This window comes from Prionailurus bengalensis, chromosome C2 (assembly GCF_016509475.1).
Source record: "Prionailurus bengalensis isolate Pbe53 chromosome C2, Fcat_Pben_1.1_paternal_pri, whole genome shotgun sequence".
Taxonomy (NCBI): Eukaryota; Metazoa; Chordata; class Mammalia; order Carnivora; family Felidae; genus Prionailurus; species Prionailurus bengalensis.
Window position 1 is genome coordinate 90,168,044 of NC_057350.1, and position 12,628 is coordinate 90,180,671.

General features: G+C 36.3%; 1 protein-coding gene across 5 annotated transcripts in view; it reads left to right on the top strand.

Moving 5' to 3' along the window:
- TBL1XR1 (TBL1X receptor 1) overlaps nt 1–12,628 on the top strand; it is a 180,244-nt gene that overhangs the window by 148,683 nt on the left and 18,933 nt on the right. For all 5 annotated transcript variants that reach the window (XM_043594874.1, XM_043594878.1, XM_043594876.1 and 2 more), the window contains 7 exons: nt 633–778; nt 3,276–3,498; nt 4,218–4,350; nt 4,728–4,869; nt 7,459–7,522; nt 7,625–7,722; nt 9,215–9,275. In XM_043594874.1, the coding sequence (XP_043450809.1) occupies nt 633–778; nt 3,276–3,498; nt 4,218–4,350; nt 4,728–4,869; nt 7,459–7,522; nt 7,625–7,722; nt 9,215–9,275 (867 nt within the window). The remainder of the gene's footprint in view (nt 1–632; nt 779–3,275; nt 3,499–4,217; nt 4,351–4,727; nt 4,870–7,458; nt 7,523–7,624; nt 7,723–9,214; nt 9,276–12,628) is intronic.

Below are 12,628 nucleotides of genomic sequence, written 5' to 3' on the forward strand. Positions count from 1 at the left end.
AAGCTTTCATTTAGATGCGTTATTACTAAGTGGCAAAGAATTAGTTAAGTGTTTTGGCACTTAACTCATGCATACAGTGAGATTTAAGCATAAAAATTATCTTCATTTTTTATATTAATTTTAGTTGGCTTTTTATTTCCTAAGTTTGAAAAACTGCAAAATATTGGATTTATATGGTGTTTGACAATTTGTATGTAGAAATTTAAATATACTACAGAAATATTAAATGTCACCTTAATTTCTCTTGACCTAATTATCTTGAGTGAAGCAATTGACTCCCATGATTTCCAAAGACTGTTTCTCCTGACTTTAAAGTTTGATGCTATTTTTTTGAGGAAAATTATGTGCCATGGCTAAATTTTATATGCATTATAAGTTTTAAATAGTATTTTATGTAATTAAGGCAAAAAGGTATTTTATGTAATTAAGGCAAAAAAGGGAAATATGTAAAAGTTCATATGTTTGGATTTTGGTACTTCTTTTGTGTAAAAACATATTTAATCTTAGCTAACAGTTTGGGATTTCAAATGGATGGATTATGATTTTGAAAGATTACAGAGGTCATTCACTTGTGTCCTATGGCATGTTGCTACTGGGAGAATAAATTCTTATACCTTTCCTTTTGCTTTTAGGATTTTCTCATTCAGCATTTACCTTTGGTATAGAAAGCCATATCAGTCAGTCTAACATAAATGGTGCCCTCGTCCCACCTGCTGCATTGATTTCTATCATCCAGAAAGGTCTACAGTATGTAGAGGCAGAAGTTAGTATTAATGAGGTAAGGAAAAATTATTTCAAATACTAACTCTTAAATATGTCCTTAAGTCTGATATCTTGTTTGTTCATTCATTATCTGACTTTAGCTTTACCAGGTTGACAAAATTGAAGGGTGGTGTTCTTTATGTCACAGTCAGGTTGAACAGGCAAGGCATGTTGGCTCCCAACTGTAAGAACCATCATCTCTGGTTTATTTCCCTTTCTATGGTTTCATAAGTAAATAGTAAGAAATAATTTTCTTCAAAGCAGCTACATTTTGCTGTGGAATGCTGACACCATAATTGATGGTCTGAAGAATTACAAAACCTCAGGTTATTTGCTTATACCTGATTTTGGAAGGCAGTTTATAATTAAAGCCATGTCTTGATACTATTGCCTAAGGCCCATATATAGGTGGTTTAATTTAGGTGTCAGCCAATTATGACCCGTGAGCCAAATCCTGCCTGCTTGCCTGTTTTTGTAAGTTTGATTGGAACACAGCCACACTTATTCACTTAAATATTATCTTAGCTACTTTTGTGCTACAGTGGCATAATTGAATCATTGTGATAGAGACCTTATGCTCTGCAAAGCCTAAGATATTTACTGTTTGGCCTTTCGCAGAAAAAGTTTGGAAATCCTGGTCTATCTAGCTGAAAATTTTCATACATGGTCAGGATTTATAATATGTGGAGCTCTTCGTCGTATTTTCATGTTTGCAGAGATTAACATGCTCCCCCTTCCCTTTCACAAGTATTTTTAAAACAAGCATCCATGGGGGCGCCTGGGTGGCGCAGTCGGTTGAGCGTCCGACTTCAGCCAGGTCACGATCTCGCGGTCCGTGAGTTCGAGCCCCGCGTCGGGCTCTGGGCTGATGGCTCAGAGCCTGGAGCCTGTTTCTGATTCTGTGTCTCCCTCTCTCTCTGCCCCTCCCCCGTTCATGCTCTGTCTCTCTCTGTCCCAAAAATAAATTAACGTTGAAAAAAAAAATTAAAAAAAAAAACAAAAAAAAAAACAAAAAACAAGCATCCATGGTTTCTATATCAATATTCATTAGTATAATTATGTGGTATACTAATATTGATTTCATTATTTTTGTTTCCTAATCTGTATAACTGAAAAATCCACTAATACTAAATTAAGTGTGTCCTCATTATCTTTTAGTAGTTTCCGTCCCAAAGTGTCCTGTATTGTGGAGGGTGATAAACAATTTCCACCAGTGGCCAGGGATAAAGTCTCATTTTATCTGAAAAATAAATGTTTTGTAGATTGTAATCTAGTACTCTACAATGTATCTTCATTGGGATTAATATTTTTAAGTTACTTAAATTAAAATAAATTCTCCTACTCCTCAGATACTCCATTATAAGTGACAGCTCAGAAAGAGGTGCTGTGTTTTGTAACTCCGAGCACCCCATCACACCACTGTAGATTGTCGGTTAGTGCATGTTGACCAGCTTACGTGAGTCAGGCCTTACATACACATATTCCCAGTTAATTTGCCCAGTTTCTATTTCTGACTTGTTCTGTGTCTCTTCTTGTGCCCGCTGGAGAACTTTTTTTTTTTTAATGTTTATTTTTGAAAGAGAAAGGGAGCGAGAGCTGGGGCAGGGCAGAGAGAGAGAGAGAGAGAGAGAGAGAGAGAGAGACAGGATCAGAAGCGGGCTCTGTGCTGAGAGCAGAGAGGCACATAAGGGCTTCAGACTTACGAACTGTGAGATAATGACCAGAGCTGAAGTGGGACACTTAACCGACCGAGCCAGGTGCCCCTGCTGGAGAACTTTTTATTAATTGTGAGCTACCTAATATCAGTGAGAGGAGCTTTGGAAAATTATAGCAACTCCATAAAATTACAGAGCACCAGTCTCAGAGTTAAATGATGGTACTTCTCAAATGTTAGTGTTCATAAGACGACCCTAGAGAGCTTGGTAAAACCCTGGCTTCCTGAGCCCTTTAGAGATTTTGATTCTGTACATTCGTATCTACATTTACAACAAGCTGCCTGGTGTGATGGTAGTGTCATTGTTCCTTGGATCACACTTTGAATAGCACCAGTTAAGAGATCTTGGTTGCCATTGACTAGCTGTGTAACTTCAACAAGTCTTTTAAACCTTATTGTGCTTCCATTTCAACATTAGTAAAATGAGATATGGCCAAATATCTGAAGTCTATTTCTTGTTTAATATTTGAATCAAATCACAGGAAGCTTTCGAGTCCAACAAAACTATTTTAAAAGTTTTTAGTTTTAAGGATCCATTCTCCTGTGGCACCAAGTCTCTTACCATTGTATGAACTATTTCATGTTGGTCATTACTTTTCGCTAATGGAATTTTGGAATCTAATTAATAAACATTTTATCATCTGGGCCTACTTTTTATTCTTTCATTATCTCCGCTTTACCTGGCAACATTTAACAGTATGAACTAGAAGGGGAGGAAGATTTAAACACCTATTTGCAGTTGCTTCACCCTAAATGTGTTGTCTTTCATATTTCTTTTCTCACAATTTTCCAAATCCAGGATGGTACCTTGTTTGATGGTCGACCAATAGAGTCTCTGTCACTGATAGATGCCGTAATGCCTGATGTAGTACAAACAAGACAACAAGCTTACAGAGATAAGCTTGCACAGCAACAAGCGGCAGCCACCGCAGCTGCCACAGCTGCCACAAACCAACAGGGATCTGCAAAAAATGGCGAAAACACAGCGAATGGGGAGGAGAATGGAGCACACACTATAGCAAGTGAGCTGAAATCAGAATTTAAAAAGTTCCCTTTCAGAAGAAGTATCTGGCTTTATGTGGATGTCTCATCTTCTAAAATGAAGTAACATCATCTGTTTCGTTTATGCCAACTGTTTCCCTAACTTCTATCACAATTCAGATTTCTGTTCCTAAAGCTCCAAAAAGATAGATTTACTTACATGGATTCTTTTTTTTTTTTTTTTTAATATTTAGAAACCATTTTCTACTGTTAGGTAAATTTTCTCGGCTTTTGATTTCTAAAGAAAATTTGTAATGCAGTCTTTAACACACACAGTAAAACTCTGACGTGGAGATAGAAAGGCACCTCTCATGTTATATGAATGATATCAGCAACCCCTACTGGCCGAAACTCAGAATAGTGTTGGTGTGGATTATATTTAGCTCAGATCATTTTGTCATTTTAGCCATGTTTGGCTCTAACCTTGTTGCAGCCTTTCTCCCTGCCTCTCCCCCACCCCAAACACACACTCATCTTTATCTTTTAAAAATAGTATGGTCATACTTAACTAAAGATATACTTAACTTGTCCTCATGTGACAAGTGCTATATAAGCATTTTCACCATTACCTGACAGTTAAAAAACAATTTAAAAGTTACATACTATAAAGGAGGTATTTGCTGGTTAAGAATTATTTTTCCTCCTCAGGATGTTGTAATATTACCTAACTGGTATTTTCCACTTATTTCTGCTGACATAGATAATCATACTGATATGATGGAAGTGGATGGGGATGTTGAAATCCCCCCTAATAAAGCAGTTGTGTTACGGGGCCATGAATCTGAAGTTTTCATCTGTGCCTGGAACCCTGTTAGTGATCTCTTGGCATCAGGGTATGTTTCTCAAAGTGAAACTAAATGTATTTTTAAAAATATTGTACTGAACTATTACACACTTTATAAAAGCATTACTTACATTTCCAGGTTTTTGTTGCTTCTTTGTGGTCCTTTTGCCTTTGTAAATCGTTATTTCTTCCTAAAGAATCTTAGAAGTTTAAATCTTTGAAGTAATCTTAGAAATTTTAATTAAGCTTACTGATTAAGAAGGTGGCCCAGGGCCCCCAAAATGGAGACTAAGAAAATTCCTGGAGATGGAAATCTCTAAGACTCTAGTTTTTATGTCTTATTAATAGTATATAAATATGTTGCTTTGGTTCTGGGATACTTGAGAATGTCATGAGATCTTAAATAATCTGTTGCATACTTTATAGGTCTGGAGACTCAACAGCAAGAATATGGAATCTTAGTGAAAATAGCACTAGTGGCTCCACGCAGTTAGTACTTAGACATTGTATACGAGAAGGGGGGCAAGATGTCCCAAGCAACAAGGATGTGACATCCCTAGATTGGAATGTGAGTATCACTGTTAACCACGATGAATGTAGTTACTAATGTACTTAACCTCTCTGGACTTCAGACTAATGGCAGGTTGTGTCCATTTGTCCACATGTTTTTGAATTTCACTAATAAGAACAACAAACTAGGACTCCCCATTCTGAAGTGTGGTGTTAAAAAAAAACAAAGACTGGCCCTCCAGCAGTCAGACCGAGGTTCAGCTTGCAGCTCTTCAGTTTGTCTTGCAGCAGAACCTTTGTAAAACTGGTGGTGGCCCGCTCTGCATCATCTTCCTCACATGGAAGGTACAAGTGGGATAATGGTACCTACATAAACAAGTTAATAGATGAAAGTCAACAATAGGCACATACTAAATCCTTAACTACGAAGTCCTTTGCTGGGGGAGGAGAGAAATTTACATTAAAAAAGCATGTTCTTGTTTTTCTCATTTGCTATATCAACTGATGAAAACTTGATTGCCTGCCTTTTAGGGGCCATTAGTCTAGGTCACTTCCAGGCTTCATTCAACTGTAGCAGTCTTACACTTCTCCGATTCTGTTTGTCATTCCACATCTTTTAGAGATAACTTGACTGTTCTGACTTAATCAGAAAGTTTGAGCTCCTAGTTGATAAAGCTTCACCCTTTCATTTTCACATACGTGATTAGCAGCTTCATTTGTTTCATGCCCATGATTAATTTGTGAAAAGTTAGCATTTTTACAGTTCTGTATCTTTTCCATGTTGCCTTTTTCTTTCTGCATCCATTTTTTACCTACCCTCCCTATTCTAAGAAACATCTTGGACTATTTCAGTATTACCAAGCATTTAATGGGGTTCGTGGTCCTTTCCTCAGCAAATGAACAAACACCCTTTCCTCCTCTGGCCTCTGTTTGACAGCTTTTTGTGCAGCTTTCCAAAGGATCTTCCGAATCTCATTCCAATGAATGAGGTCTGTTTTTAAAAATGATTGCTCCAGCTAAAGTTTTCAGTTTCTTTGAAATTCTCCCAAAACTCATAGCTACCTTTCTTTAGTGTTGTCTTCCAAAATTTCCAGCAATATATTTACCCTTTCCCTCCTATGAAGTTAACAATTACAAAAATGAAAAGAGGTTTAGCATGTCACAGTATTGTTTGGTTGTAGGGTCAGGACTAAGAATTATCTTCTCAAATGGGACCTTATTTTTATATCTTAGGTCAGAGGCCTTATCGCCTTGATAATGCTATTTGGTTCAGAGGCCATATGTTAATGAAATTTACAGGTTATACTAAGGATGGTTAACAAATGGTTTGTTGAGCTTGGTGATTCTGAACTGCAAGTTACAGTTTTTAAAAGTGTGGACTTTTCAAACATGCATTATTCACTATGAACTTGAATCTTCCACTAAAAGGGGAAAATGTTATCCTTTAAAATATACTTTTCTTACTGTAGTGGTCCATGAGCTAAGACATTTGGGGACCAGTAGTTTAAAAGAAACTTCCCATTGTGTGGAGTCTGGAAATAAGCTTTTGCTGTTGGTTTCAACATGCTCCTTCTTCCTCAGATAGAACCATAGAGCCAGTTCCTGGCAGGACTGAGTCTACAACCTCTAGAACCAGCATCTGTTTGTTTCTCACTTACCTGTACGTAACGTATGGTTTGAGAGGTCTGAAAAAAGGTGATTCTTGTTTTCAATTCCCTTTCCAAACACCATCAAGAAAGCACTTGAGTAAGGCAGGATTTCATTCTGTGTCTTCAGTAGTGTTTACTAATCCCAGTAATAGTCTGTTTCATGCACTCTGTAACTTGCACTTCCGTAGATCTGTCCTTCTGTTGTACCATTCTTCAAGGTCAGACACAGCAAGGGAATATAAGATTAGAGAAATTGGTATGGATTTCTCCTTGTGGTAAAGTAGTTCCAGGCAATTGTACTCACTTCATTAACTATAAAGTCAGCCTATGCTCTTTTCTGGCTTTTTTTTTTTTTTCTTTTATTTATTTATTTATTTATTTATTTATTTATTTATTTATTTATTTAATAGGATCTCGTATTGGGAAAGAATTAACAAAGGAAAGAAACATTCAGTGATATTTAAATATCTGGTCATCTGAAACAGCAGTGTTGTTTGGCTCACACACAATACAAGCTTCATTTAGACAGTAAAAGATTTAGAGGGAGGGCCATATAAAAACTTCTACTTATAACAAAATGTTTTAGCCAATTTTGCTTTTTACTGTTAAATCATTATTATATGATTTTGATGTCCTTCCCAGTCTACCATCCCACTCCCATCTTTCATCATGCGCACCTATGAGAATACTGGAGACCCTAGCACGCATAAAGGTAGTGATGGTCCTGCCTCAGAGTGCTTCCTGTCGTTCTTGAGATTTGGATATAAGGCTCACACGCTGACTGAATGCTGATTAAATAAATACTAGCTTCACAGCAATAAAGGGTGTTTTGTAGGTCTTTGGTAACATTCCCAAATAGGCAATTTGGGAATTGGCAAACAGAAATTTTGAGGCAGAGAATGTCAAGGATCTGCTATTTCTAAGGTTTAAATATGAAATAGTCTAATTAAATGCCCTTTTTGGATTATATAATTGAAGGAAATGTGTTTCTCTGACAGAGTGAAGGTACACTTCTAGCAACTGGTTCATACGATGGATTTGCCAGAATATGGACTAAAGATGGTAAATGAAGCATTTATCTTTTCATATATTGTTGTTGATCTAAGTTTAAAGCTTGAAGTAATTTTAATGGGTTTTTTTGTTTGTTTGTTTTTTAAATATTAGGTAACCTTGCTAGCACCTTGGGGCAGCATAAAGGCCCTATATTTGCGTTGAAGTGGAATAAGAAAGGAAATTTCATCCTAAGTGCTGGAGTAGACAAGGTAAAAGAACATTAAACTAAGTTTTATAAAGGTTAATGTGTTACAGAGTATAACCTAAAGTAGTATTTTCTTCTGCTAATCATATAAACAACAAAACATTCATATATGGGAAATTCAGGTATGAATTTATGATGATAATAGAAATGCTCTTAGATTTTCTATCCACTTATTCCTGAATTTACTCATCAAAATGCCATTTATTTTATTTTTTTATCTTTGTGACCACGCCTCAGTTTTGGTGGAATTTGTGGGAATAATGAATGTCATACCTCCCATACTCTGCTTCCCTTCTCTTGTTTCTAGTTTATCTCAGCTATGAAAATAGCTCCGGAGTGATTCCATGAGAAATCTTAGAGCCAGTCTGTTAGCTGAACTCGTGGTGTTTAATTGAAAATGTAAGAAATGCAGGATCTTTCCAGCTTTTTTCACCTAGCTAGGCTGGAAAATATGGATAGGTTGAAAATACAGCCTTCTTGCTTTCATTTTCCTGGGTCAGCCCCTTTACCATACCTCCCAAGGTGAATATAGGTTTAAGATTATTTTAATCCAGGGGCACCTGGGTGGCTCAGTAAGTTAAGCATCTGACTTCATTCAGCTCAGGTCTGATCTCACTGTGAGTTCAACCCCCACGTCGGGCTCTTGTGCTGACAGCTCAGAGTCTGGAGCCTACTTTGGATTCTGTGTCTCCCTGGCTCTCTGACCCTCCCCCACTCGTGCTCGCTCGCTCGCTCTCTCTCTCTCTCTCTCTCTCTCTCTCTGTCTCAAAAAAAAAAAAAAAAGATTATTTTAATCCAGGAAAGTATATGATCATAGTTAACTGAATGAGTTGTCAGAAGTAGAGAGAAAAAAAAAAAAGGAAGGAAAGTAAAGGAGGCCAGGAATAGGAGGGAAAAGTTCCATTAATAACCATTGCCACTGTATGATGCTTTACATCCCCAGAGTTACACTAGTAATGGGAGGGTGTTTAAAGGAGTTCTGAATATATATTCACTCAGATTTATTTGTCATACTTGCATATACTATACAAGATGTTGTCTTCAATCTTGTCAAAATTCAAGCTGCCGTAATGTATAAATGTGAGCTTTAAAAATCTTAGTATTGAGAATTGGCTGATGACTTTATTAACCAAGAATTTGCCTCCTAATAGCTAAAAAGCTAGAAAAATTTTTTACACTAAATACGCTATTGCAGTTGAGTTTCTAAAGCATTGTAATGTAATGTCTGGTATTTTGTAGACAGATAATAATTATTTGAAGTAAGCTGACTGATGAAAAATCACCAGCGGAAACTGCAACTACTTAATAGTCATTTTCCCCCCCACCAAAAAATGAAATATACTCTCGTACTATTGGGGATAAAGTAAATGTTAAAAATTAAATTCACTTTGACATTTCCCATTGCTTTAACATAGTTAGGCATCTTATGTATGCATCTGTCATAAACACCTTTTAACATTACTCTTAATATATTTTCCTTTTATTTTCTATCTTAGACTACAATTATTTGGGATGCACATACTGGTGAGGCCAAGCAGCAGTTTCCTTTTCATTCAGGTAAATCTTCACAATTTCCATGAGAACTGGAGCTTTCTTCTGTTTTTCTAATTAAACTTATAAAGGGATATAATTTACTTAAAATCTTGAAATATCAAATATCAATCTTGTTACTAGTCCTTTGAAGAGTTTGATGTTCCATGACTTTCAGATTGTTAATTGTCAGGGGATCATCAAACGTTTTCTGTGAAATTTACTGTTAAAAAAGCGTTTGCAGCCTAGTGCAATTAGATCGGTATTATTTAATGGTGAAAACATAGATTTTTTAATCAGGCGGTCTAAGTTTGAATGGCAGTTCCACCCCCACTTAACAAGCTTTAAGACTGAGGAAGTCATTTAAACTTTCTGAGCCTCATTTTCTCTATAAATGAAGGATTATAATTATACTTATTTGTTATGAGGATAAAACTAAATAATGTTTAGGAAAATAATGTATAAACTCATACAAATTAAGGTGTTGTCATTTCTCATTTTGGACTCGTTTCTAAATCGGTCCTCCTGTGTACATGAAATTAAAAAAAAATAGGTTTTCCAAGCATTGTTGGAACTTGGGTACTTTGGATGGATTTCTCTTCAAAAAAATAATTTGACATTTAAATACAGTAACTCTGAGCTGACCTCTCCCACCTCCCACCCCCACCCCACCAACATTCTGTGCTCCTACCTCCTTGATACATAGCCATGCACCAGGTATACAACTTGATGAGTGGACACAGCTGGATTTTAGTACCAGCTCTCCCTGGCTTTGTGCTTTTCTCAGGAGTTTCCTGATGATAATTACTAATATTAAACAAGATGCCTAATAACTACAGTTGACCCTTGTTAACAACACAGGTTTGAACTGTGCAGGTCCACTTATTACGTGTTTTTGGTTTTTTTGTTTTTTTTTCCAGTAAATACAGTTGCAATACTGTAAATTTATTTTCTTTTTTATTATTATTTTCTTAGCATTTTCTTCTCTCTAGCTTACTTTTTATTCTAAGAATACAGTATAAAATTCATACAACATACAAAATATGTGTTAATTGACTGTTTATATTAATTAATAAGGCCTTCGGTCAACAATTAGGCTATTAGTAGTTAGGTTTTGAAAAAGTCAAAAGTTACATGAGGATTTTCAACCGCATGTGGAGGGGGTAGGTCAGGCCCCTAACCCCTGTGTGGTTCAAGGGTCAGCTGTATTAGAACAGTAGTGTTACTATTTTACCTGATTTAACTGCTGCTTTGATGATTTTGTTGTGATTGGGAAGAGTTTTGTTTTGAAAGGTAACTGAAGGTAACTGGTTATTTTCAAATCTTTGGTGACATCCTTTTCACAGATAGCCAGTAGCACAGCATCACCTTTAAAATTAAAACAGCTTCTGACATTTTGGCTTTTTGTCTTTTCTATTTAGTGTGACTAAACAAGCTAAATAAGGTACAAAAATGACTGTTCTGTAGTACCTAGGTAACATAATTTTGCAAGCATCATTTTAAACAATTCAGCTTGATTAAAGCTTACCACATTTACACATCAGTTTTTGTTTACTTGTTTTACTTCCTTTTCACCTTTGTTTCTAGTCTTCACCCAGATAGATTTCTCTTAGGCCTCTGGCTCTTTCACCTAAAAGTTTCTCCTGCCTCCTAAGAGTGATGAAAAGTTGAAATAAGTTAAGTGTTTGGTACTGTTACTAGCTACTCTGTAACCTAAACCACCTTTGTGTTAGAGATGGTGCCCTTAGTAGTATACATGATTCCCTTCAGTCCTGGCTACAACCTGATGAGGTAGGTGGCATTGAAGTCATTTTACAAGTTAAATAGGCTTTTTACCCATGATATTCTTTCTTGCCATGCATTTTTGTCTTTTTAAGCAGTTTTATTGAAGTATAATTGTCATCAAATGAGCTATACACATTTAAATTGTGCAAGTTGATATGTTTTGACATATGCATATTACCATTGAAACCATCACCATACTTCAGATAATGAATACACCTGTTAGTTTCGGAAGTTTCCTCCTGCACCTTTGTGATCTCTCCCCTCTATGCCCAGACAAAGCCACTCATGACCTTTCTTCACCACATGTTAGTTTACATTATGTAAACGGAATCACACCGTATGTATTCTCTTTGCATCTGGCTTCTTTCCCTCTGTATAATTGTTTTGCATTCCCTTCAGTTGATGATTGATATTCCATTGTATGGATACACCACAGTTTATCCATTTACCTGTTGAAGCAAATTTGGGTTGTTTCCAATTTTTTGGGCTACATAAATAAAACTGCTATCAATATTCATGTGAAGATCTTATGTGGACTCATGCTTTCATTTATTCCATGTAAATATCTAAGAATAGAAAAGCTAGATCACACGGGAAGTTATATGTTTAACTTGTTAATAAACAGCTGAACTGGTTTTCCAAAGTTTACATTTTCCAAACTGGTTTACATTTGCACCAGAGGTGGATATTCTAGTCCCTCCATGTCCTTGCAGCACTTGATAAGTGGTCAGTGTCATTAATTGGAGCCACTCTAATCAGTGGGTATTGGTATTCCACTGTGGCTTAGTTTGCATTTTCTAACGACTAATGATGTTGAGCATCTTGTCATGTACTGTTTACCATCTGTAGATCTTATTTGGTGAAGTGTCTGTTCAAATCTTTGGACCTTTAATTTATTGTTTTCTTATTACTGAGTGTTGTGAGTTCTTTATTCTGGGAACAAGTTTATCAGGTATTTACAAATGCTGTCTTGGAGTCTGTGGCTTCATTTTGCATTGTTTTAATAGTGTCCCTCTGTGCCAACTCTACTTCAAACAAAGCCAAACCAAACAAAATGTCCCTCGAAGATCAGGAGTTATTAATGTTGATGAATTTCATAAATTATTTATTCTTTTATGTATCATGCTTTCAGTGTCTGTCTAATTTGCTTTTTGTTTGCTTGATGTGGAAGTTAAGGTCACTGATTTGTGACCTTTCTGCTTTTCTGATATGGATATTTAGTGCTATAAATTTACTTCTAACTACTAATTAGTGACATCTCTGTCTGCATAGCTCTCTCTTCCAGTAATGTCCTATGAATTCCAGCTATCTTGGTCTCCCCAGATTCTCAGCTTTATCTTCAGCTCAGGAATTGCATTGATCTCTGCCTAGAGAGATTCCTCTTTCCTTTGCCAAGACTTGGACACCCCCCCCCCCCCCCGTCCCTAATTTATGAGCTTGGGCAATTTTTTAAGAGCACATTGGTGGTTGGTTTCCATTTTGTTAGGAACCACTGTCTTTCATTGCTTGAAGTCTGGTGTCTTAAATTGTTATTTCATATATTTTGTTCTGGTCGTTGGGCAGGAGGTAAATTTTGTCACTATTACTCCATCTTG